The sequence below is a fragment of the Podarcis liolepis genome (genome assembly GCF_965112155.1).
Source record: "Podarcis liolepis genome assembly, chromosome: 4".
NCBI classification, from domain to species: Eukaryota; Metazoa; Chordata; class Lepidosauria; order Squamata; family Lacertidae; genus Podarcis; species Podarcis liolepis.
Window position 1 is genome coordinate 10,455,717 of NC_139558.1, and position 25,057 is coordinate 10,480,773.

The following is a 25,057-nucleotide window of genomic DNA, read 5'->3' on the forward strand; positions in this document are numbered from 1 at the left end:
GCTGATTGTTTACATTTGCAGTAAATATATGTATATTCTGGTTAATTGTAAAAATCATCCAATATGATCTTGATCTTGGTTGATCTTGTTCCTTTCTTTTGTAAAAACAGGCATTTGAATTATACCAATGAACAAATATTTTTCTGCAACTTAAACAAAAGGTGCTTATCTTGTTTTCAAATTTCCCTTGTCTTTTTATGACTGTATTAAACTGCATTGTGTGTTCAAATTCTAATTTTTTTTACTTCTAGTTTGGGAGAGGCCTAGCTACCAGGAAGAGAGTCTGAACACTGTCTCTGTGTGGTACTGACAACATGAATAGGTTTTTAAATTTCTATTAAGATGCTAACCTTTGGCTTAAAATAGAGAGCTCATATAAGCATTAAAATTTTGTATAAATAAAGTTGATGGGTGCTTATTGCTATTACTTCCATATTAAAAAGTTAATATACAGACACTGACCTACCTAAAGCTAAAAATACCCTATTCTGGATAAATATGTTATGCTGTAACAGTTGGTTTGATGGAGGATGTAAAATATCTCATAACCAACTCAGTAGCAGACTTTTGGATAAATTAAAAGAGCAGTGATCTGAACTGATTAAGATGTATTGTAAAGAGTAAACAAATATGGACCACATAGACTCTTCTTTTAAAATCATCAAAGAAGGCAGTTGTCAAGAGATACGCAATACTTTCAGAAATTGAATTAAACCAGACCCAAATTCTCATAACAAGAAGTGGGATAAGGGAATGCATCAATCTTACTCTTTCTATACAACAGAAACTCCTCTTTGGAACTGTGCATAGACTACTAAGTGCTTACTTCTAAAAAATCAATATGTCAGTGGTATCTTTCAGCTCAAAGATTAAGCAGGATATACAAGAGCAATAGCATTCCACAGCATCTTGACCAAACGAGATGGAGGCAGGATGGATAAGGATGTTCATTCATTGTGGAAACTCTTCTCCTTTGGCTGCATTCTAGTACCCATCCATGTAGTTTGTTGGAAAGCTTGCTAAATCTGTAAGACACTGAATACTTTAGCACCAGGAACCTTTAACAATGGACAGTGAATGGTCTTCTGTGATCAGCTGGAAGCACAATTATAACTGGCGGAGCCCCCACAATCCTGTCTTTGTTACATTTAAAGATGTCCGCAGGAACCTGGGAACTCTGTTCAAACAGGGTTTGCGTTCTTTGCATCTACATGATACAGCCATGGTGCGAATGAATCGATTTATTTCAGTCACTGGCCAAAGTGCAGCTATGGTGTCACTCTGAAATGAAAAAGTGCAGCAGCCGATCACCGCTACAAAAGTTTGTCTAGGTACAATGTCAGTTTGAACACATCAACTTTTTTTGTATCTCTGTGCAAACTCATTGCCGTGAGTGAACACTTGCTGGAGGGGAGAACAGGGAAGGCATGAGAATATAGTGGTTTGGAATTTGTCATTGCGATTCTTAGGAATAACTGAGTGGGCAAGTGCCATCAGTTCTAGAGAAAATGGCTGCTATAGAAGCATTCATTGTCTAGTTAGAAACTGCTGTCCTTGCCCACACCGACACTAACTTCTGGAAAAGCTGGTAGAGATATACGTTTCATCTTCACACAGCCTTCAAGCCTGCTTTGTGTTAACGTATTTGTATACCTTTTTCTGAAAGTGACATGAATGTGGGACTGAATATCTGTGACAATGAACATTTAAGATCTGAAGGAGACCTGGAACTAAGAAATGCTTTTGAATGTCCCCTAAGACTAAAACTGATAGGGTCTAGAAGAAACCTCTGAAAGTCCCCAATGTGATCCTTCATCAAAGGCACAAAGGTTACATGCCCCTGTGTAAGTAATACAGTGTGGTACCTTGGGTTACATACGCTTCAGGTTACAGATGCTTCAGGTTACAGACTCTGCTAACCCAGAAATAGTACCTCGGGTTAAGAACTTTGCTTCAGGATGAGAACAGAAATCGTGTGGCGGCAGTGCAAGGCCCCATTACTTAAAGTGGTTCTTCAGATTAAGAACAGTTTCAGGTTAAGAGTGGACCTCCAGAATGAATTAAGTTCTTAACCCCAAGGTACCACTGTACAGAATTTGAGTGCTAAGTACATGGCAAACTGTTTTGAGTCTTGAGGCACAACTGACCCCAATATAATATTGACTTGTGGGAGAAACATCTTGAGACTATACTCCTGACAACATCCCCCTATTTTTTCACAGTGGAAGTTGCTACAGTCTCAAAATTACAAGTTTGTTATAAGATTGGCAATTATAAGTGGCCATGGGTGAAAAGTCAGCCAGACCATGTTTCATATCCATGCTTTTTCCACTTAACATTCAAAGCAGGCGTGGATATATCAGTCACACAGATACCAATCAGTGAGTCATGTGAGATTTTCTGTGCATTTCCTGCACACTTTGTGCAACTTTGTAAGCCACTATTGCACCTCCCCTTTAGTTGTGTCTTCCTCCCCCACAAAAAGAAAGTTGCAAACTATATATTTGCACCTCTTTGCAGAAAAAGGTGCCCCATCCTTTTATGTTTTTTATTCTCCTCTTAACACTTTCACAACTCTTACACAAATCTTTCATCTCTACAGGGAGCTGCTGTTCCAATCTAGAAATGAATGTCTCTAGCTTGGACACTTGTGCCATTATATCTGCAAATGACACTGTCATAACATTACATTAGGTTTGTAGTGTTCTTAGCCTGTCCCGTCGGCGTGTTGTTGCAAAAGCTATGTACTAACCCAGAGTTTTTGGCACTGATATGCTTCTTGCATCAATGAGAACACTTGGAATACCTTTTGGCAGAAACCTGAGACTTCTACAAAATGAAGTTAATTTTAACCAGCTTCTGGAGCTGTTGCCACGAAGAACAGTGTATTTTGGATGTCTGTTAGACCAATACTTTGTGCATAGGTGGAATTAAATTACCGTGATATATTTGCTTCAGTTGACTTACACAGCCATTCTGTGTTTCTAATTCTTAAGCTGTCATACTGGCTATTTTGTTAAAATTGGATTATCATTATTCTATACCACCCTTCATCCAAAGATCACAGGGCAGTTTACAATATAAAAACTTCATTTTCGCTTTCGTTTTGCGTGGGGGTGGGGCTGCAGATCAATAGCATTTTGTAAACTGTGTGGCTACAAAATGCCCAATAAATAGCCATGGTCAATTTTATTATTTGTTTAGAAATATTTGCACCCCACTAATGCACCAAAGGGCTCACAAAAGTGGCTTACTAAAAATCTCACAGTAAATCTCACATTTTAAGTCTAGTATTGGGATCAGAAACAACATGGTTCCCTGTGGTGCCAGGATTATTCAAGTACCGTTTCGTATCACCATCCTCTGTTTTTCCTGGTATTGTCCTGTGGCCGTTGCCTGATAACCAGCCCAGCAAAACGGACACCGTGTTTTTGTTAGGAAAGGACCATTTCAGTATGAAATTATGTATACAGACTCAAAACACAAGAGTTTGCAGTGCAATCTTACGCCTTAGCTGTAGACCTCATTGTGTTCCGTGGGACTTGCATCTGTCAGGTGTGTGTGAAAGGGAGAGGGCATACTTTTGTCTAGTGTGAAAATTTATATATTAGCCCAAATTTCAAGTGTGTGTATGTGTTAAAGTACATTTTTTGTAGGTACAGTAGTGGCCAAAGTACCATCTTCACCCTCCATTCCTTTGAGACAGGTCTCTTCTCTCTCCAGTGCCAGAGTTCTCAAATGAGAGGTGCCAGAGGTCAAGCCTGGACAGAACCAAAACCAACCCTAGAAGCTGGTTCAGTCTTGAGGAACAGTGTGCCTTTCTTTATTTAGAAGCCCATGTCTTTTATACTTCACATGTATTGTTCAAACCGGGTTCCTAGGTTGAGCCCTGGCTCGGGTTAAGTTCTTCCCAGCTGGGCAGAGCAGAGTTTCAGCTCCAACTAATGTCTTGCATGCATGTTGTATTCTCTCGCAGGCACCCAGTATAGATGAAAAAGTAGATCTTCACTTCATCGCATTAGTAAACATTGATGGCAGTCTCTACGAGTTGGGTAAGAGCAATCCTTCTCTTTCAAAACGGATCATATTATCATCTACTTAATGCTTAATTTTTGACATTTTTACCTCGGGTGTATAGCCTGCCTGCCAAGAATGGATAGTGATTATAAGATCGTCCAGTAAAGAATTCTCAGTCAAGTAATTATGTTCTGCCTATCAAGAACCACAGTTAAGAGGAATGGAAGAATATTGGAACAGCTAGTTTTGAAAGGGGAAAGCTGTTAACCTGATGAGCAGGCCTCCGTTTTAGTTCATAATTTGTTTCTGATTTTTTTAATGTATGAGTTGGTAATGGATTTTCCCCTGCCTTGAATATGCCATTGATTTAGAGTGACCTTTTGAAGATGTATGTTGTCTTCCATGAGCCTGTATAAAGTGAAGTCATAGGAAACTTGCAATGGCAAACCTTGCACGTGAAAAAGGCTGTGGATTCAGTCCCCAGAATATCTGATCAAACAATCTCTAGTAACAGGGTTAAGAGAGGCAGTTGCCTAAGACCTCAGAACTAATACTCATTAGTACTGTGCCATTAGTATAACTTCTTTGATTTGAATCCATAGCACCAAAACTGTACATCCAAAGTTTCCTAAGATCTCCTCTTATTGTACTGTCCTTTTGTGCCTTATTTAGTCTGTTCAGATTGTTTGCTTTTTGAATCCTGGAAGACCACCTAAACACAAAACACTTAGGCTTTGCCACAAAAGTATGCTATTTATATTTATAGATAACAATTTACCAGAATAGACTAGGGAATAGAATAAAAAAAAACCTTAGCTTGCAAACTGTGTGTGGTCAGCTCTAGGTCTGTGGAACACAACCAAGAATGTGCATTGCGGAACAGCCTTTTGGAGCGCTGCGTATATAGAAGTCAACCATTGCAGTAAACACATCGAAAATGTCTAAAGCGCATACCTCATATGAAAATAATTTAGGGATTTGTCTGTGATGGAATAAAAATAGCTACCAAACTAAATGAATTTACACAAGAAACTGAAAACTGGGAATGGAAGACGAAGCCTTTCCCGGCATATTTAATGGAAGCTGAGAAGTTGGCTTCATGAATTTGGCTATCTATGTTGGATAGCTTTAAAAAGTTATTGCCATGGAGGATCAGCCTGCTACTATTAATCAGGTAGTTATATTGTGCCTCCATACTTAATGGCAGTGAATGTCTGAATTTCTAAAACCAAGCATAGAAGGGCCTTTGCCTTTGTGTCCTGTTTGAACTTGGAGGCATGTGTCTGGGCCCTAGTGGTGGCAATGGGAAGCTAGTCTACAGGGGATCTTGATTCATTTTATAGTAAGTTAGCACGAAAAACCCAGTAGCTTTCCATTTGCTTTGATCTGTAAGACAGAGTTGTTCCGCCTGGCCTTTGGCTTGGAGCCAATTTGATTCCCTCCCTCTCTTTCTTTTTTCTTTTCCTTCTCTTCCTGCGAGGAGGCTACATTTTAATATTTTAATGTTGTATTTTAATTTTGTTTTTAAGTTGTAATCATTCAACTTGTTTTTATTATAGCTTGTAAGCCGCTCTGAGCCCGGCCTTGGCTGGGGAGGGCGGGGTATAAATAAATATTATTATTATTATTATTATTATTATTATTATTATTATTATTATTATCTGTGTACATGTTTATAAAGGAAGAACTAGAGCAATGCCCAACTCTCAAGACCAAGTGGAATTGGTATATGCTGTTAATGCATAGTCATTCACATTTTTGTTCCAACAAGCTTTTGCAGCTGGATGAATAGGTCTCTGCCATAGTTCATAGAATCATGGAATTGTAGAGCTGGAAGAGACCCTGAAGATCATCTAGTCCAAACCCCTGCAAGGCAGGAATTTGTAGCTATCCCAGATGTCCATTTTCTGTTGTTTCTAAACTTCCTGTTTTGTTTAGGGTTTTTTTTTGTACAGTTTTGTAACTTTTTTTAGCAGGGCTTATTGCATGTCATACATTGCCTTGGGACATACATTGTGGAAGGTGATTAAATAATGATGATGATGATTTTAAACCTTGGCTACTTGTACAAATTTAACTATAGTACTTAATTTTTCCTAGCCCTGTTATTTCATTGTACGTATAGTGGGGAAAATATCAAAGGATTAAATGACCTTAAAACTTGTTTTATGGGATCACATGAGGTGTAGTATTTGCCCCATGAGGAAGATTGCCATGTCAAATTTACTACTTAATGCTTTCTACATAAATTCTTAAGAATTTTCTTTCTGTGTTTTCCAACAGATGGACGGAAGCCTTTCCCAATAAATCATGGGCAATCTAGTGACGACACTTTTTTAGAGGTAGGAATATTGTTTCATATCAGCAGACTTTGACACTTCTTATAGCAGAGCTGTTGTGGGTGGTATGAAGTATTTACTATGCTATTTTGTGAAACTGCTGTTGTAGAATATAGTACAAACTTAGATGAACTTCAAATTGCCAGTACTGCTAGAAGCTGGGCATACTGAATATTGTTTTCTGCTTGGTATTATCTTTATGATCAGTCTTCTGATCAGTCAAAATTCCTGGTAAACAAATGCAGAACTGTTCTCACCACTCCGAATGTTAGTTAGGCAATGACTGATCAATTTCAGTTGTGTTTGTTTTGCAAAATAGATGACGCATCCTTATCCTTTCTTTCCTCTTACTAGGATGCGGTAGAAGTATGCAAGAAATTCATGGAACGTGATCCGGATGAATTAAGGTTCAATGCAATTGCTCTAGCAGCTGCCTAAATTATTCTTGCACAAGGACAGAAACTGCCTAATGTATTGTAACAGAATAATGCTTTTGCCATAAATCAATGATTGAGTTTTTGATACCATGCAAATAACATGTTGATGTGGATTAAACTTCAAATTTGTCCTTTATCTCGTGTGGCCTGTTTCTTCTAGAGTATTTTGAATGATTGCATGAATGCATTCCAGGAGAGCAGCTGTGTTAGTAGCACAACATAATGAAAAGCACAATGGACCCAGTTCACAGGTTGTGTATTTTTTTTACTGAGAGCAAGCAATCCTGATCATCCTCATACATAGCACAGCAAAATTCATCTGATGCTGTCTAATTTGGCTACCTTGGATGTGGCCCATAGCAGTTTCTCTGATTGCAGCAGCCAGAGAAAGCTTCACCACTGTAAAGGAAATTGCTGCAGGCACAATGCGGTTCTCAACATGAACGTGCAACAAAAGAAAGGTCAAGACAACTCCTGTTTGCAGAGCAACTGATCTGGTCTTACGGGTTATTGCATGGACTTTTGGTAAGCAGCTGCCAACTTCGTGAGATGCTGTTAAGGGAGCAGTCCTGTACACAAGAAGCTCATATATGTTAATCCGGTGTAAAGTTACACCAGATCCAAACCCCATTCAGGAGCAAGGCTACTTGCTCTCAGCTGAGCTGGCCCAAATCTGTCAGAGAGGAAAACAAGTGTTTGAAAGTGTTTGACTTTCCCCACACTTTCTGCATTCTGGGGTTGCTCTTAACCGCAGTAGGCCTTAGAACTGACTGTGTAAACAGACCATATTAATAACATATGCCATACACCTCTGAAATGAGCACAGGTTTTTATGGCAAATGACTCTAATAACATGGGCTAGAGCAGGCTTCCTTAACCTCGGCCCTCCAGATGTTTTGAGACTACAATTCCCATCATCCTTGACCACTGGTCCTGCTAGCTAGGGATCATGGGAGTTGTAGGCCAAAAACATCTGGAGGGCTGAGGTTGAGGAAGCCTGGGCTAGAGCTATCCCTGCCAATGAGGAATATTAATATCTCTGACCAATCCATTAATTAATACTACTACTCTGTATACCTCTCCCCCCATTGACTTTTCATCTTAATCCTAGCCTTTCTGAAGTTTTTTATCTGCTATGATGACACTGTATTAAATAGCCAGCTACTGGACTGAAGAAGAAGAACATCATTATTGTCTTGTGTCTTAATAAAGTCACTGACTTTCTTTTATATGCTTGTGACTAGCTCTCACTTGCTTTTGTAACATTTGTTACAGAAGTCAAGCTACTCTGTTCATAATTCCCCTGAGTTTTCCACTGAAGAGAAGGAACCACGTTCTTAAGAGATGGCTGCAAGCCTTGGGGGGGGGGGAACCATTCACAGCCATGCTAACTAATGGTTCCCATATTCTTTTCCAACTAAGATTCAGGATCATTGAAGATGTCATCAGCCCCCTGGTTTTGAATTCATTCAGATGGTCCAACTATTCAACAGACTTCATCACTAGCCTGACCTGTGGCCTTGCCCATCCTTACTCTTGTCAGTGTTGCTAAATGTCTCATTAAAAGGGTTTTATTTTCCTTGCAAAGACTTGAAGAAAAGCAGGCACTGAGCGGTTAATTGAGCTATGGACTGTGTATATGTCTGTGAGCACGTGTGTGCTTCTAGCACGCTTGTGAAAACCTCTAATGGTTAGCCTCATTTTTCTGTTTGTTTGAGCTAGCACTGCTGAGCTTTTGGTTCAGGGTGACTTGATCACTTGAATGCCGACAAGGAAAAATGAGAATAAACTTTTTGAAGGTTCCCCTGAAGAATACTGTAATTGGAAACACCTGCCTGTTTCTAACATCTGCTTATTTGTGCTAGCTGTATTTGTGCCTGTAATGTAAGTTCTCCATGAGCCCTGATCTTGGAGTGACGAGTGCCTGCAAAAATCCTGTATGAATGTATTGGGTAGAAAAGAGACAGACAGACAAACAGACAGACATAGAGAGAAGCAGCTATTGTGAGATCTGCTCAGGTGTTTCATTTTTAAATTCAGAAAAATAGCTTTGGCTTTTAGAGTAGCGGTGCTTACAATTTAGGTAAAGGTAAAGGGACCCCCTGACCATTGGGTCCAGCCGTGGCCGACTCTGGGGTTGCGGCGCTCATCTCGCTTTATTGGCCAAGGGAGCTGGCGTACAGCTTCCGGATCATGTGGCCAGCATAACTAAGCCGCTTCTGGCGAACCAGAGCAGTGCACGGAAATGCCGTTTACCTTCCCGCCAGAGCGGTACCTATTTATCTACTTGCACTTTGACGTGCTTTTGAACTGCTAGGTTGGCAGGAGGCTTACAATTTACTTGTGCCCTAAAACAAGTAGAAATGGCAAGATAAAGCACTTGACTTTCACTTCCACGTCAGCAGTAAGCCCATTCCAAAGTCGTATTGTGCTTGTTTACAACTTAACATTCCTGCACCACCGCTCCTTTTTATTCAGCCTCAATCCACTTCCTGTATGAGGTACCCCTTTCCTGAACTCCAGGAGCCTGTAACATAATATATATTTTTTAAGTTCGCTAAACACTGCAATGAATGTGTTACTCTGTCACTGGGAAGAGGTTATGGGTATCTTGCCATGGAGCAATTGCAATCCCGTATTGCGTATGTTGTTAACAGTAAAACACGGAGCAAGGATAATACAGGATAATGACAGCTGTCATGAAATTAAAAGATGCCTGCTTCTTGGGAGAAAAGCAATGACAAACCTAGACAGCATCTTAAAAAGCAGAGACATCACCTTGCCAACAAAGGTCCGTATACCGAAAGCTATGGTTTTCCCAGTAGTGATGTATGGAAGTGAGAGCTGGACCACAAAGAAGGCTAATCGCTGAAGAATTGATGCATTTGAATTATGGTGCTGGAGGAGACTCTTGAGAGTCCCATGGACTGCAAGAAGATCAAACCTCTCCATTCTTAAGGAAATCAGCCCTGAGTGCTCACTGGAAGGACAGATCGTGAAGCTGAGGCTCCAAGACTTTGGCCACCTCATGAGAAGAGAAGAGTTCCTGGAAAAGACCCTGATGTTGGGAAAGATGGAGGGCACAAGGAGAAGGGGACAACAGAGGACGAGATGGTTGGATAGTGTTCTTGAAGCTACCAGCATGAGTTTGACCAAACTGCGGGAGACAGTGGAAGACAGAAGTGCCTGGCGTGCTCTAGTCCATGGGGTCACGAAGAGTCAGACATGACTAAACAACAACAACAAAGGATAATACGTTCTAAGGTTTTAAGATTGTGTGGCTGAAATGTACTAACCTGAGAACATGCACATGCCTTGTGAAATAAGTCATTGCTGCATATAGGAACAAATGAAGGAAACCAAAGGATGTTTGAGAAAACTGTTCCTGCACCGTGCAACAGGTAAAGAGGAGGAGGGCCTTCCTAGAAGCAAACAGGTTAATCTAGTCCATCTTATGATGCCTGCCTTCCATAGGTTAATACAGGATGCTGCTGCTTGGCTTGGCCTTCCCTTCAACTATTGCTGCCTCTTCTAGGTTATGTCACCTGTATCTCAAGCCTACTCTCATCATTTTTTTATGGGCTCTGGGAACAGCATCACAGTGAGAAGTAGGAGGAAAGTAACAAGTAGAATTAAAGCCATCATAGTGGTTGTGTCTCAAAGGTAGGGAGCAAGGCTTGTTACCAAGCCATTGTGGAAAACAGCTCATGGCTGTACTACAGGTCTGAGCTTCTAGATTACCCCCCCCCCAACTTTAAATATGTAGAGGATTGCACTGTTGTTGTTTTTTAAAAAGCAAACTCTCGGAAGTTGGGCTGTTAACTAATATTTGTATCTAAGGGGAAAGGAACTGTTAGAGGTAACAGAGTAGTAACTTTTTTTTTTTTTGCACAAAAACAAACCCAACAGAGGAATTTACAAGGACTCAATTTAAAAATACAAAAAACCCTCCCTTTTATAAATGCTTCTGTGTCCTGGTCCTCTTGCTACTGGAGAGTTCTGTATTGAAAAACAACTATCTGGAATGTAGGATGCTTTGGCTAAGATGTGCTATCAAGTTGGAAGAGTAGATAGCTGAGATTGTCAGTCTCCCATTATATTCTCTTTCCCCTTGCCCTGCCCCTGTAACCTCCAGCTGACCTAGTGACTAGAGGAAAATGAAAGTTAGAATGCCTCTTCCAAATGAGCATATATGGCATTTAGAACAATTTTGGAACGCAGGCATTTGGGTTTTTTGTTTTGTTTTTTTAAATAGTAACTAATAAAATGACTTGTTTCAATTTGCTACAGAACAAATGACCCCTGTGATAAACAGCACTTGCTGGTGATTAAGTAAATTCTCCAAAAGGAGAACTTACTGGATCACAGCAGTCTTTCCACAACACGTTTGCTCTATGGAAGGCCAATTAAAATAATTCTTGCAATACCCGAGTTCAGACAAAACAGGGATGTCCCTTCAACATACTTTGCTAAACACGAGCTGTAAAAGAATGAAAATTTATGGTAACTGCAACTACCTTGTATTATTTGATAGCAATTGAGATAGAATGTTGGAGTGCCTAAAATGACATTTTACATCAGTATGAAGTATCCAGGCATTTAGACTTTTATGTTGCAATTGCATCCAGGAGGAATTCAATTTAAAAAAAATGGGGAGGGGGGAGATCATATTTTATTTGTTCTTACTGGGTTCAGGTAGTGGGGACTGAAGCTTTACAATTGATTTTTCTAGGTATTTTCAAAAGTGGATATGCATCGCCTTGGAATATCAGTGGAATTAATTTATTCCTGTTTATACATTGTTTACCTCTAAGCTTAAATATGTGAAAGATACATATGGTTGGAGAAATATAGAGGACATATACATTGACTCAGTAACAATTGAAACATTGGAGGCTACATCTTTGAATGGGGCTGAGCACCTGGGGGTCATCACAAGATGCTGTGAATCTCTCCTCTGACATCTGCCCTTGTTGGACTTTCCAAGGCAACAAAAGCTATGATTGATACAGACACAGTAAACAGAATGCCTTCCGTTCCCCGACGTGACTGCCACAAAGGCCTGCATTCTTACATGCAGGGACAAAAACCTCAATCCCTTGGTTTATATTGGTGTTGGAATAAAAGTAAGCCCTGCCTTGTCTCACGGAAGTATGATAAGGGTGATGATATACTGTGTTCAGTTCCAATAAGGAAGCTGCGTTTATGGGTGCAGTACTGGTCCAAAGTTTACAACAACACAATTATAGCTTCCCTGCCCGCTACCATCCCTAAACTTCCAGAAAATTCCTTCTAGAACTATTACTATTCTTTATTGAATTTGTATACTACCTTTCATCCGAAGAGCACCGGGTTTTTCACAATGGAAACATACCAAATGAAAACACCAAAACACACAATAACATGTGCGAAATAAGCCAATAACCCCTCTCACCACAAATACATTTAAAAGGCAATGGAATGTTAATCAGCCAAAGGTCTAGCTGACTGGCATCTAAAATATATATAATGAAGGTGCCACGTGAACTTCTCTGAAGGTTCCCCACAAATGGGGAGCCAATACAAAAAAAAGGAAGAAAAAAAAGGGACTGTTCTCATGTTGCCACCCTTCAGACCTCTCCTGGAAGGAGACACCCAAAGAAGGGCCTCAGAATACAGTGGTGCCTCGCAAGACGAAAAGAATCCGTTCTGTGATTCTCTTCGTCTAGCGGTTTTTTCATCTTGCAAAGCAAGCCCATTGACGGATTAGCGGATTAGTGCTATTAGCAGTTTATCGGCTTATCGGATCAGCTGATAAGCGTCTTAGCAGCTTAGAAAAAGGGGGGGAGGAAAAAAACCCCGCAGGAACTCGCAAGACATTTTCGTCTTGCGAAGCAAGCCCATAGGAGATTCGTTTTGCGAAGCACCTCCAAAACGGAAAACTCTTTCGTCTAGCGAGTTTTCCGTCTTGCGAGGCATTCGTCTTGCGGGGCACCACTGTATGATCTTAGGGTCTGTGAAGGTTTATAATGGCAGAGGCAGTCCTTGACATATTGTGGTCCTGAGCTGTTTTAAGGCTTTATAGTCAAAACCAGCACTTGGAATTGTGCCTGGCAGCTAATTTTAAAAAAAAGTTTTGGAAAATATATTGAATTTGCCATAAGCTCACCATTGCCATCTAGTGTCACATTTATGTAAAAAAAAGAGTAAAAGGTAAAGGACCCCAGTCAAAGGTGACTATGGGGTTGCAGTGCTCATCTCGCTTTCAGGCCGAGGGAGCTGGCATTTGTCCACAGACAGCTTTCTGGGTCATGGGGCCAGCAGGACTAAACCACTTCTGGCGCAATGGAACACCGTGACGGAAACCAGAACGCACGAAAATGCCGTTTACCTTCCCGCTGCAGCGGTACCTATTTATCTACTCACACTGGTGTTCTTTCAAACTGCTAGGTTGGCAGGAGCTAGGAAAGAGCAATGGGAGCTCACTCCATCATGGGGATTTGAACCACCAACCTTTGGATCAGCAAGCTCAAGAGGCTCAGTGGTTTAGACCACAGTCACAATTGTATGATGCACTTAAAACACACTTAAAATGTATTTGCAGCTGTATAGCTGAGTCCCAGATGGCTCAAGCTGTCTTGTCCCAGTGAGGAACCTGGCCTCTGAAAGGTCTTCAGAGGCAGCCATGCTTCCTTCTGCCAGCCAGGATGGTTTGCATGAGGAAGATCTGCTTATCTTTGGGTTGAGGGTCATCCTGCAGCCAACGGTGACCACCCCAAGGCCAACAGTGCTTTCCATGCGCTTTTCAAATAGACCAAGCACCTGATTGCTGCGGGCTTGCTGGATTAGGTCTAGGCCGCTGATGCAGCAGCAATTTCCCCACAGGTAAAAAGGGACGCGGGAGGCGCTGTGGGTTAAACCACAGATCCTAGAACTTGCCGATCAGAAGGTCGGTGGTTCGAATCCCCGCGACGGGGTGAGCTCCCGTTGCTCGGTCCCTGCTCCTGCCAACCTAGCAGCTCAAAAGCACACCAGTGCAAGCAGATAAATAGGTACCACCAGTGGCGTAGCGTGGGGGGTGCAGGGGGGGCCGGCCGCACCGGGCGCAACATCTGGGGGTTAGGGTTAGGGGGCGCAAATCCACGGGTTAGGGGGCGCAAATCCACGGTTAGGGGGCGCAAATTACTTGCCTTGCCCCGGGTGCTGACAACCCACGCTACGCCACTGGGTACCACTCCAGCGGGAAGGTAAACGGCGTTTCCGTGAGCTGCTCTGGTTCGCCAGAAGCAGCTTAGTCCTGCTGGACACATGACCCGGAAGCTGTGTGCGGACAAACGCCGGCTCCCTCGGCCAGTAAAGCGAGATGAGCGCAGCAACCCCAGAGTTGGCCATGACTGGGCCTAACGGTCAGGGGTCCCTTTACCTTTACCTTTAAAAGTTTCCAAAACCCTGCAATGAGGCTCTATCCAGGCGCCGTGCCGCTTTTTGCAGGGAGGGGGCGCCGCCGCCCAACGCGCCGCGCTTCCCTTCCTTTAAGTAGAGACCGAGTGCGGCTGCCGTTGCCTTACCTGCCGCCAGGTGGGAGTCGCGCCTCCGTCCCCCGGGGAAGTTGGCCAAAGTTTGCCCGCGGCTGCTGGATGGAGCGCCGGCCGGAGGTAGGTGGTGGAGGAGGCGGAGGAGGAGTGGGGCGGGCGCGCTTTTGCTAGCGGGACGCTGCGGAGAGAGCGAGCGAGCGGGGAAAGGGGCTGCCGTGGCGGCGGCGGCGGCGGCGAAAGTGCGCCTGAGGGGTCCCCGGTTGCGAGGCGCAGAGCCGGGCGTCTGTGGAGAGGGAAAGGGCGCGTCGCGGCGGCGAGGGGGCTGAGGCGCGAGAGCGGCGGCGGCCGAGCCCCTGGCTTCTCTCTGAGGTAACGGTGAGGGGGTGGAGGGGGTGACGACACCCCTCCCCAAACTTTGCCCCCCCCTTTTTCCTTTTTACGCTTGACGTAAAAACTCCGTGTGGTGGGGAGGTTGTGAGGGCGGCGACTTGGCGACGCCTCCAGAGCGGCGTCCGTCCCCCCGTTTCCGTCGGCGGCCGGGCGCTTCTGACAAGCCTTCTCCTTGCTTCTTCTTCCTCAGCTCGGGAGTCCCGTCGCGCCTTCCTCTCTCTTGCCGGCCATGGAGAGCAGAGAGGATGCCGAGGGCGCCGGCAGCGGCGGCGGCGGTGAGGGCGCCTTTGCCGAAGCTCGCCGCTGGGTGGAGGTAAGAGAGGCGCGCGCGCGGGGTCCCTGCTGCGCCCCGCAGGTAGAAAAGCGGGGCAATGGGAAGGACAAGAGGGGGGGCTTGTTTTTTGTCGTGGGCATTTATAGATATTGCCCTTTAAAAGCAACAAGGCCCGAGCACAATGAAGGCTGCTTCCCCCTCTCTTTCTCCCCGTCCTCCTCTTTGCCCTGGCATTGCCCACACTTCTTCACCAGACAGGCGGTATTTTCAAATGGGGAGGTGGGTGGAAAAGAGAACGGAACGAGGAAATGGTCTGTAGCAAAATACAGAGTAAATCACCCTCCAGATTTACCTTTTGGGTCAATGAAACAAAAGTTATTGATTCAACTTTTTAAAAAAGTTTTTTGGGTGTGTGTGTGTTCCAAAAGGTATGCTTCTCCTTTCTCCTTTCCATTCAGAAGTCTCAGAAAGTTTTGTAGCCTGGAAAAAGCCAGTGTGATTCTTCTGAAACAAAATTTGCTTGTACTGCATACTCCTGAGTACCCCCAGGGGAAAAAAGCACTCCTCCTTGCAGGGCTTTGGGTGTAGCATTTAACTTGCAAAAAGTGGAGTGGCTGGCTGGCTGGCCGGTTGGTCATGCAACCTTGCAAGCGCCTAGCGCCAATTCCAGATGTGCCTGGTGGGGATTTGAGGAGGTAAAGGTATCTTTGCTTGCATATTCCCTGTCCTTTCATGCCTTGTTAAATAACAGGGTGGGGACGGCCCCTTTAACTACTGTCTTGCTTGGAAAACACACTCTAGTAGGGTGTGGTATGATATGGGTAAAATTGAAGGGAGCTGGGGTGTGGGCCTTACGGCTATCAGGAAGGGCCACCCAACTTTTTCTCCTCTAGTATGAGCACTAGTTTCAGAGGTGTATCCAGGTGTTGGCAGTGGCGTAGCGTGGGTTGTCAGCACCCGGGGCAAGGCAAGTAATTTGCGCCCCCTAACCCGTGGATTTTAGCACTAGATTAGCGCGACCCCCCTCAGATGTTGCGCCCACTGTGGCCGGGCCCCCCTGCACCCCCCACACTACGCCACTGGGTGTTGGTTAGGCTGGCCCTGCCAAGGGTGCACGCCCAGTTTCCAAAATTGCACCTTCTCCACTTTGGCTTGGAGTGAGCCCATCCCCCAGCTGTTCTCTCCCTGGGGTGCTCCTTCGCTGCCCTGGGCAACCGGGTGAGGCACACAGGCTCATCTGGGCACCTTGGCAGAGAGTGCAAGGGACGGAGGCGTGCCGATACAGCTCCTTGTCAAAGGAGCCTGGGTATGGCTCTGACTAGTGGGTTTTTGTGTGTGTGTGTGTCATTTGAGAGTTCAGCCACAGGTTCTTGGGTGGAGCCTTTGCTCAAATTAAGCAGAGATTTTGTGGAAATTTTGATGGGGTTGATGTGGTGTTCATTAGCTCACTTGGAAACAAGGCCCACTGGATTTTGTAGGAATAACTTCAGAGTATTCACAAGTTGGAGTTGCTTCTGTGTTATGATTGCTGGATGCCCTGTTATGTAGGCATATCCTTTTAATGTACAGGTAAGTTTCTTGTTACAGGATATTTAGGTTCTGTAGAATAGGCATTTGAACCTGTAGCACCACCACCCCAGCTGTTCTTGGACCACAGTTTCCATTATCCCTATCGGCTACTCCGGCTGTGGCTGATGGGAGTTGTAGTCCGTCAGCAACAACTAGAGGGGCACGGCTTTCTTGGGTTTCCAGCTGTTTTTGGACTACAATTCCCATTATCCCCTGACCACTGGTCCTGCTAACTAGGGATGGTGGGAGTTGTGTTCTAAAAAACAGCTGGAGACCCAAGTATGGGAAACACTGCTCTAGAACAAACAACTTCCCAAGAGATCTTGCAGTCCATGGAAGCCTGATCCCCACAACAAATTTCTTAGCCTTTAAGGTACTAGAAGATGACTTGTTGGAACATACAGTGCAACTCATGCATGTCCTTTTACACTTCGGTGAATTGCATTCGGTATCCATTATTTTCCACATGGCAACTTCTGGAAAACAGTGCCTTCAGTGAAAGCTTGGTTTAGCAACTCAGGCATTTCTTGGCCTTGATAAGCAGACTGCTGTTATTGGGAGTTGCTCATTAAGAATGCAGGGAATGAAGAATCCTGCTCAGGTGCAGATGGTTAAGTTAGATGGCCTTCAGATCTGGTTTAACTTTCCCCTTAAATGTTCTCAAATGAACAAGGGGATTTGGGAGGGTGCATTCCTTTCCACTTAGCAAAGCATATATTAAATTTTGTGGCAGGGATTGGATCTGTGTGCTGTTCTTAAGGGGGCAATTCAGTTGTCAACCTGAACTAATGTAGTCCTGCCAAGGACAATGGAATTGCACTTGTGGGAGAAATTTGACAGCCGATTCCGGAAAAGAGCCTAACTTATGCTTGGAACTCAAGTAGTTGAAAGAGGTGATGCTCTATAAAGTTAACAAGGTGTCTTGGTGGCTCAGTTCAGCAGAAGCCAACGGCGAAGCACTTTTGAACATCCCCAATAGTTGCAGGCACCTGTGCACTTTCAGAAAGCGACACTTAAGTTCTGCTGTAAAACTATTCACAGTTCTCAAAGAAAATTATTTGCAACCCCAGGAATTTCTGTACACACTTTACTAGGTTTCTAAAAGGGGGGGGGGGTAAAGGGAAACACTCCCCCCCTTGCCCCCCTTCTTCTGTTTCAGGAAATGAATAAACTGGAATTTTAAGTGTATTCACATGGCTTGTCCTGTTTCGGGTAGCAGAATTTCTCAGCAAGTAGACTCTGAGCCTACAGGCTTATGGCACCTATGTGGGAAATGTGAAGACTGGGCTTATATGCACAGCAGGTGTGCAGAGCGTAATTGTAGTGTTAATTACAATTGACTTTATAACAAGTGAGAGTGGAGCTACAAGTTAGAAAGTAAATATGAGGCTTATGATCCATAACACTAAAAAGGAATTGAGAGGGGCACTATCAGGGAGAATCATACTTCTGCCCTGAATTGCTTTCAAACTCTTGAAACAGATTTTTAAACTTGCTTATTTGCAACTTATAGTGTTTGAAAAAGGAATATTGCTCCACAAAGGTGAAGTTAATGGGTCGATAAGATAATTGAATTTTTCTTTACCCTCAAGGAGTTTGTGTACTATTTTAGGATATGGGAGGATTTTTCCTTTGATGGATATCTATTAATAACTGGGACTTTTCCCTTTTACCCTGGAACTAATAAAAAAACAACCTAGCAATTTAGGCTGCAGTCTGAACCTCACTTACCAGCGAGTAAGCTCAATTGAATTCAATAGGACTTTCTTCCGAGTAGGCTGGTTAGGATTACATCCTTATTTGTTGACATTTGTAGAAGAATAGACACCTGTTTGTTGCAGCTAGTCTGTTGTTGCTTTCTTCGTGATGCACATTAAAATTTAGTATAATCACAGAGTCTGGTCTTCTCTTGCGTATGCTCTATGATTTAAGTTAGGAGGTGAATTTAGTTTTTAATCTTCGGGAGAGTACCTGGATAACTTGGGCTCTGGCATTGTATTTGGGCCATGATGTCAAGTGCAATGCTTTTTCTTAATTTGATTATGGAGGCAGCACAGAAGCTACAGCCAACCAGAGTGAAGAATCTATTAGCACACCCCCCCCCCAATTTTATGGAGAAATGGGACCTTGCAATTCTTGATGGGAAGCATAACAAGAAAGAAGTAGTGATTGACTCTTGCAATTAACTTCTGCTGCTTCCACTTTGCCCCATTTCTTACCTTTGCAGACTATTTCTTTTTTAATCAGTAAATAAGATTCCACCTTAGAGGTATCCTCAGTACAGCTGCTAAATGAATTTCTTGTACTTATTTTTTATTATTATATCATTAAATTTGTATACCGCCCTTCATCCATAAATCTCGGGGCGGTTCACAACGTCAAAATGCAAAATGCAAGATAAAAAACGCAAAATGAATAATAATAACAAGAACAAAAACAAAGCAAGCCAATAACGCCCCCTCTCACAGACACATTTAGAAGGGTGTAGGGCAGTGTTTCCCAACCTTTTTTGGGCAAAGGCACACTTGTTTGATGAAAAAAATCTCGAGGCACACCACCATTACAGCCCCGTGACATCAGTGCGCAGCGTCACGCCGGGAGGGACGCACGAAAGTGCAAGTTTCAATTTTTTCCCCTCCCCCGGGGAACCTCCAAGCTTTGGGGGTGGGGGGGGGGAGGAGGCAGCAAAGCAAGGCAGGAAGGAGAGCGCGGCTTGGCTGGGTGAGCTTTGGCAGGGGCAGGGAATGAGAGCCGCGAGGCGGGCGCTGCGGACGGAGGCGCTGCCCGCCGAGCTCGCAGGCAGCCAGGCAGGCAGACGGCGAGAGCCCTGCGCTGGGCGGCCTCTCCTCGCCGCCGCCACCCCGCCTCTCGCCACCCGAATCGCCCGCCTCCCTCCAGGCAACATCTCGCGGCACACCAGGCAACATCTCGCGGCACACTAGTGTGCCGCGGAACAGTGGTTGGGAAACACTGGTGTAGGGTGTTCTAATTGAGTGACTCAAATAATTTTCAGTTATTAGATGCAAGAGTTCAGGGTCAGACCAAGAGTCCATCAAGCCAGACTTCTTGTTTCTGACAGTAGCCAGTCAAATGTCTCAATTTTTTAAATGGGCCAACTGAAATTTCAAATGTGGCAAAGCAGTAGATTTTATATACTGTATAGGAATTGTGATGCTAGCCATTCTGTTTTGGAACCAAAAATCTTTTATTTTTATACAGCCCCACCAAATGTCTGCTTTGCATTGCCCACACCTCTAGTATTTATCTTGATACCCGTTTTCAACTCAAAGGCGTATGTGCAAGATGATATCCTTGATACTGATAAAAATGCACTTTAAGAATATAAATGCAACCACAAGTCGTATTGCTTGTTAACATATGGTAGCAATAGCACTCTCAGTAGTCCTTCTTTGTTGCCAGTAACACACGGGTGGGAACAGCAATAAAATTCTAAATGTGAAATGGTGAAATACAAATTTGTGTGTGTGTTTTCGAACTAAGTATAGGGAGAGCGTCCACAGTGAAGAGTAGTAAGCATGCTTAATTCAAACATTACAATAGTTAAAATGCAACGATGATACGATTTCAGATAGGGGATGTACACTGCAGACTATCCCCTAGGACCTGAAGTATTTTTCTTAGAACAGATGTAGCTAATATGTTAAAGAGATGTGGGTTTTCTTTCATTTAAGATGTGGATTTTGAGAAGACAAAAAGGGTCTGATTCTGATGAGGGGTACCGTATGTTCTACACTATTCATACAGGGTGTTTGGATGAGTGAGCTTTTTTCCTTAAGGAACGGGTATCACAACTTGTACATCCCTTTGTCTGAAGCTGAAGTCCTATGCGCACATGCTTGGAAGCGTCCAGTGGGTTCCCTGGTATGCTTGCTTCTAAGCAGACAGTTGCTGGAGAAAGAAAAGGAAAAGCATTTGCCTTTGTGTCTTGCTTTTGAGCTTCAAAGCATCTTGCTGGCTGTTGTCAGACTAGATGGCTCTTGACCTGATCCAGCCAGCCAATTCTTGTATTGTTAATGGTATGTTGTTCATAAAGCATCATGAAAACCATGTGTTAGAAATTGCAGCCCTTATGAAGCCCTGACGTAAGTTAGGAAATGCATCCTAAAGGTATATTAGATCACTGTGATTAGGAAGCAAGGACGATAGTTGTGGATGTGTCTCTGCATATTTAGAAATGCCATCCAGGAAACCTTCCTTATTTGTCAATTTGCATCCTATTTCTTTTGCATTCCACTTCTTTGTGTGAGATGGGGCCTCTGGCGGGATATTTTTGGAAGGCAATGTCAGGTTACCAGAGAGGCGGGCAGGTCATCAGACAGTGAAGACAAAACAGAGACCTAGTCTGCAGCTGTCTAAAGATTTGCTGTCAAGACCTGGGTCCCAAAGGATTGCTGATAAGAAGCAAGTTCTTGGGTGTCACTGTTTGGAGGAGGCAGGTAAATGCACCAAAACTGGAAAGCGGTTTCCTTGGTAGTACAGGGTGGGAATGCTACAGACCCAAAATACAGAGAAGTTGAGACAACAGGCTGTAGAAATATAGTGGGCTTTCGCACTGAATTTGGCTGCTGTTTGATAGGCAGATGTGTGATGTTCAGGTTGTAGAATGGCAGGAATCTCAAAGGGCCAAAGCAGGTGTCATGTGGGGGACTGATGAACAGAATGTCTTTCGGGTTGTTAAAAAATGAACAAAAAACTTCAAAGCGCTGTAATGGGGTACAATTCAGGTAAGAGTCATAGTGCTGTATGCTATTAATCCTTTGCATTACAGCGGTACCTCGGGTTACATACGCTTCAGGTTACAGACTCAACCCAGAAATAGTGCTTCAGGTTAAGAACTTTGCTTCAGGATGAGAACAGAAATCGTGCTCCGGCGGTGCAGCAGCAGCAGCAACAGGAGGCCCCATTAGCTAAAGTGGTGCTTCAGGTTAAGAACAGTTTCAGGTTAAGTACGGACCTCCGGAATGAATTAAGTACTTAACCCGAGGTACCACTCTACTATCTTGCTGATATAAATCCCACAATCTTCCCAGTGGAAGGAAATCTACAGTTTACTTTGTTTTTCCCTGTGGGGCAAATAGCAGTTTCCGAAGGCAATGCTTTCAGGTGGGAAAGAAGGTTAATTTCACCACCTCACTTTCCCACTTCTGATGTGCACTGGGTTCCTTCTGTGGCTGCTTTTAAAAAGGTGGGAGGAATGTCGGATAGCTTGTTCATGGGCCTCCTGAATGTACCTAGTTTGTCCCCAAAGAGTTTGATACACAACTTAAGTGTGAATGAAAAAAGCCTACAGTGGTCAACATACACATTCAGTTCGGAATGGATGTCCTCTGTTTCCTGTCCCACAGTAACAACATTCCAACATGCTAAAAATAGTTCAGCAGGGACTCAATGGCATTCCCCCCCCCCCATGTTGTGTATGAAGACTCCTTAAGTCTGGAGGCATGTGCACCTGGATTCAAGTCCATCAGCTGCGATTTGTTAAGGCGTTATACACTTTTTGAAATCAACTCTGGTTTGGAGAGCAGGGAAAGGCATCCGTTTTCTCCTGCTTTTGCTGCTGACATATTTTGGGAGTTGTCTTGTAAGTGATGGAAAGGAAATATTCCAATTGGCTAACCTAATATAAAAAATCATTTAAAAACAACTATATTTGTTCCTGAGAAGATTGCAAAGAACACCCACTGGACATTGATCTGAGTCTCAAGAACGCTGCACACTTAGGGCTCATAAACAATTCCATTGGTCCCTCTGCTTTTCCTCTGGGAAAAGCCTCTCTTTACTTCTGAATTAGAGCCAACCTCAGTTGGGTTTTCTGTGCGTTGATGTTTGCTCCGATTCTGCAGTAAAGAGAGGTTTTTCCAGGGAAAGTGGAGGGGCAAACCGAAAGCCAAGCGGAAAAGCTCTCTGACCTGTGTTTTCTAGGCGGAAGTGTGGGTGAGCCCCCCAAAAAACACTTCAGCTTTTTCTAGTGGTTTTTAGCTATGCACATACTTCCTTGTAGCCTCAGCACAGCACAAAAGTTTGAGAGCAAGATGGAGTGGAAACAGGGCTAACTTTAAACCAGTACAACAAGCTGCGCCAAAGTAACTTCTGGTTATTTGAGTTTCCACTGCCGTATCAAGTGAAGAAAGTAAAGGCAAGCTTTGGTTTTGTTTAGGGATTGCAATTGTTTTAATAAAGAAAATCCAGATAGCATGTACTGGAAACTTAAGGTGAGCTGGGAGGCTTAGATGTTTTGTGTAGCTAATCCTGTTTGCCATAAAGATTCTTCTAGATGAGTTGGGTAGTGCAAGTCTTGGATGTAAGCCATGAGATGGGTAGCATCACCATTACCTTCTTGAACATCACTGATTGATCCTTTACCAAGGTATTTGAGAGGTGTGGAGAAAACCTCCTACTGTACATGGTATCTTACCAAAAAATATTTGAGGAAAAAATGGGGGGGAGGAATCATTCCTCATATCTTTATTTATTTAGATGTTTAGAGTTACAAAATGTGAGGTATAAATCAGTGGTCTGTTTTCAAAGTGTCTTACTTTATTTCATAAAATTTATATACCTCTTGTTTGTAAAAACAACCCTCAAAACCAAGGGTCAGCAAACTTTTTCAGCAGGGGGCCAGTTCACTGTCCCTCAGACCTTGTGGGCGGCCGGACTATATTTTTTTTGGGGGGGGGGGAATGAATGAATTCCTATGCCCCACAAATAACCCAGAGATGCATTTCAAATAAAACCATACATTTTACTCATGTAAAAACATGCTGATTCCAGGACCATCCGCTGGCCGGATTTAGAAGGTGATTGGGCCAGATCCAGCCCCTGGGCCTTAGTTTGCCTACCCATGCTCAAAACGATTTACAAACCACTGGAACTAGTTAATTATCCATGTTCATAATGAAAAGAAGAGGCACTACATATTTTGCAAATAGTTACCAGTGAGCCAGACAACCACGTGAAAAGATTTACTGGCAGTTTTAATTTTTTTTAAAAAAAATAATTTTTACAAAATGGGCTCATGGACATGGTTGATGAGAGATTCAGTGGAAAGAAAAAACAACTCAAAAAGCTAAGTACAATTTATTATATTAGCAAATGACATTTTGGGCTCAATATGCTTCTTCAAAAATATATTTGGTGTGCAGAAGTTTTTTTAGGGGGGTGGAATTAATTGATGCTTCCTTAGCCATTGTGGTCAAGAGCTCTTGTTTGGGGGTACTTTCACTGAGCATCAGGTGCTTCAGATTTGTCCTTCCATTAACAGCAAGGATGCGGGTGGCGCTGTGGTCTAAACCACAGAGCCTAGGGCTTGCCAATCAGAAGGTTGGCGGTTTGAATCCCCATGACGGGGTGAGCTCCCATTGCTCAGTCCCTGCTCCTGCCAACCTGGCAGTTTGAAAGCATGCCAGTGCAAGTAGATAAGTAGGTACCGCTCTGGAGGGAAGGTAAACAGCGTTTCCGTGTGCTGCTCTGGTTTCGTCAGAAGCAGCTTCGTCATGCTGGCCACATGACCTGGAAGCTGTACGCTGGCTCCATAGGCTAGTAAAGCGAGATGAGCGTCACAACCCTAGAGTCGTCCGCAACGGGACCTAACGGTCAGGGGTCCCTTTACCTTTACCTTTAAGCTTTTATTCTCCAGGATAAAGAGAAGCTTCACTTTAGTTAAACTAGGATTCCTCTGAATCTTGCCTCTAAGGAACAGGACCAAATTTTCTCCTGAAGCTGTAGATTAGGGAATATGTAGATGCTGGAAGTATTAGAACCTCAAATTTGCTTTCTTGCTTTTTTTTGGTAATCTTTCTAGCCATGTCCAGACAGCTGGATGTTGCTCTTTCTTTTATTTTTTAGTCTGCATAGAGTAGTGTTGCTGCTGCAGTGAGTCTGGCTGGTGGTGTCCTCCGGCAAGTTTCAGTGCACATGGCTGGGGTGCTGCATGTGACTTGATGGGTCTTCATTTGTGCAGGACTGTCCCAGGTGGACTATGGCTTCCTATTTGGCACAGCAAAAATACTTTCATCTTCTGGAGTTCATGTGAAGCATCGGCTAAATTCTTCAACTTAAAGAAGAGCCAAGATATTGGAACAAAGTTGTCCCCTGGGAGCAATTGCAGCTGCGTTAATAGTCCTGGTTAGAAGCTCATTCCCAAGGCAAATAAGAGCCCATTGTAAAGTAGTAAATATTGATGAGCAACTGCTCGAAATTCTTAGCATTGCTTCAGAGTGCGTTCCAAGCATTATGGAGCTGGAAAAGGAGCAAACAACTTGGACTGTCCCAGTCTGGCGAAAATGCATGTTGAGCAAACAGCGTGCCCAGCTTATTCATTAGGAAAATGCCCTTGTGACCTGCTTTTTAAAAATCAACTGAGGTCTGAATAGTCAAATGATCTGAAAAACCACAGACGACATTTGATGGATGCTTGGTCACCAGGAATGTTGGACTTCCATGTGATATTCAAGGCTGGCTGTCCTTCATGATTTGCATTTTGGATGTTTCTTTCCC

At 43.6% G+C, this 25,057-nt stretch overlaps 2 protein-coding genes across 48 annotated transcripts in view; both read left to right on the plus strand.

Annotated features, from left to right (window-relative positions):
* Positions 1 to 6,929, plus strand: part of UCHL3 (ubiquitin C-terminal hydrolase L3) — a 28,697-nt gene extending 21,768 nt beyond the window's left edge. For all 5 annotated transcript variants that reach the window (XM_083501315.1, XM_083501314.1, XM_083501316.1 and 2 more), the window contains 3 exons: positions 3,977 to 4,052; positions 6,301 to 6,359; positions 6,711 to 6,929. In XM_083501315.1, the coding sequence (XP_083357441.1) occupies positions 3,977 to 4,052; positions 6,301 to 6,359; positions 6,711 to 6,794 (219 nt within the window). In that variant the 3' untranslated portion in view covers positions 6,795 to 6,929. The remainder of the gene's footprint in view (positions 1 to 3,976; positions 4,053 to 6,300; positions 6,360 to 6,710) is intronic.
* Positions 6,930 to 14,333: 7,404 nt separating this feature from the next.
* Positions 14,334 to 25,057, plus strand: part of LMO7 (LIM domain 7) — a 150,686-nt gene continuing 139,962 nt past the window's right edge. For 25 of the 43 annotated variants that reach the window (XM_083501009.1, XM_083501031.1, XM_083501020.1 and 22 more), the window contains exons 1-2: positions 14,340 to 14,427; positions 14,888 to 15,010. In XM_083501009.1, the coding sequence (XP_083357135.1) occupies positions 14,410 to 14,427; positions 14,888 to 15,010 (141 nt within the window). In that variant the 5' untranslated portion in view covers positions 14,340 to 14,409. Of the gene's footprint in view, positions 14,677 to 14,861; positions 15,011 to 25,057 lie in introns of all 43 variants that reach the window. The other 18 variants (XM_083501037.1, XM_083501048.1, XM_083501052.1 and 15 more) reach the window with 9 other exon arrangements.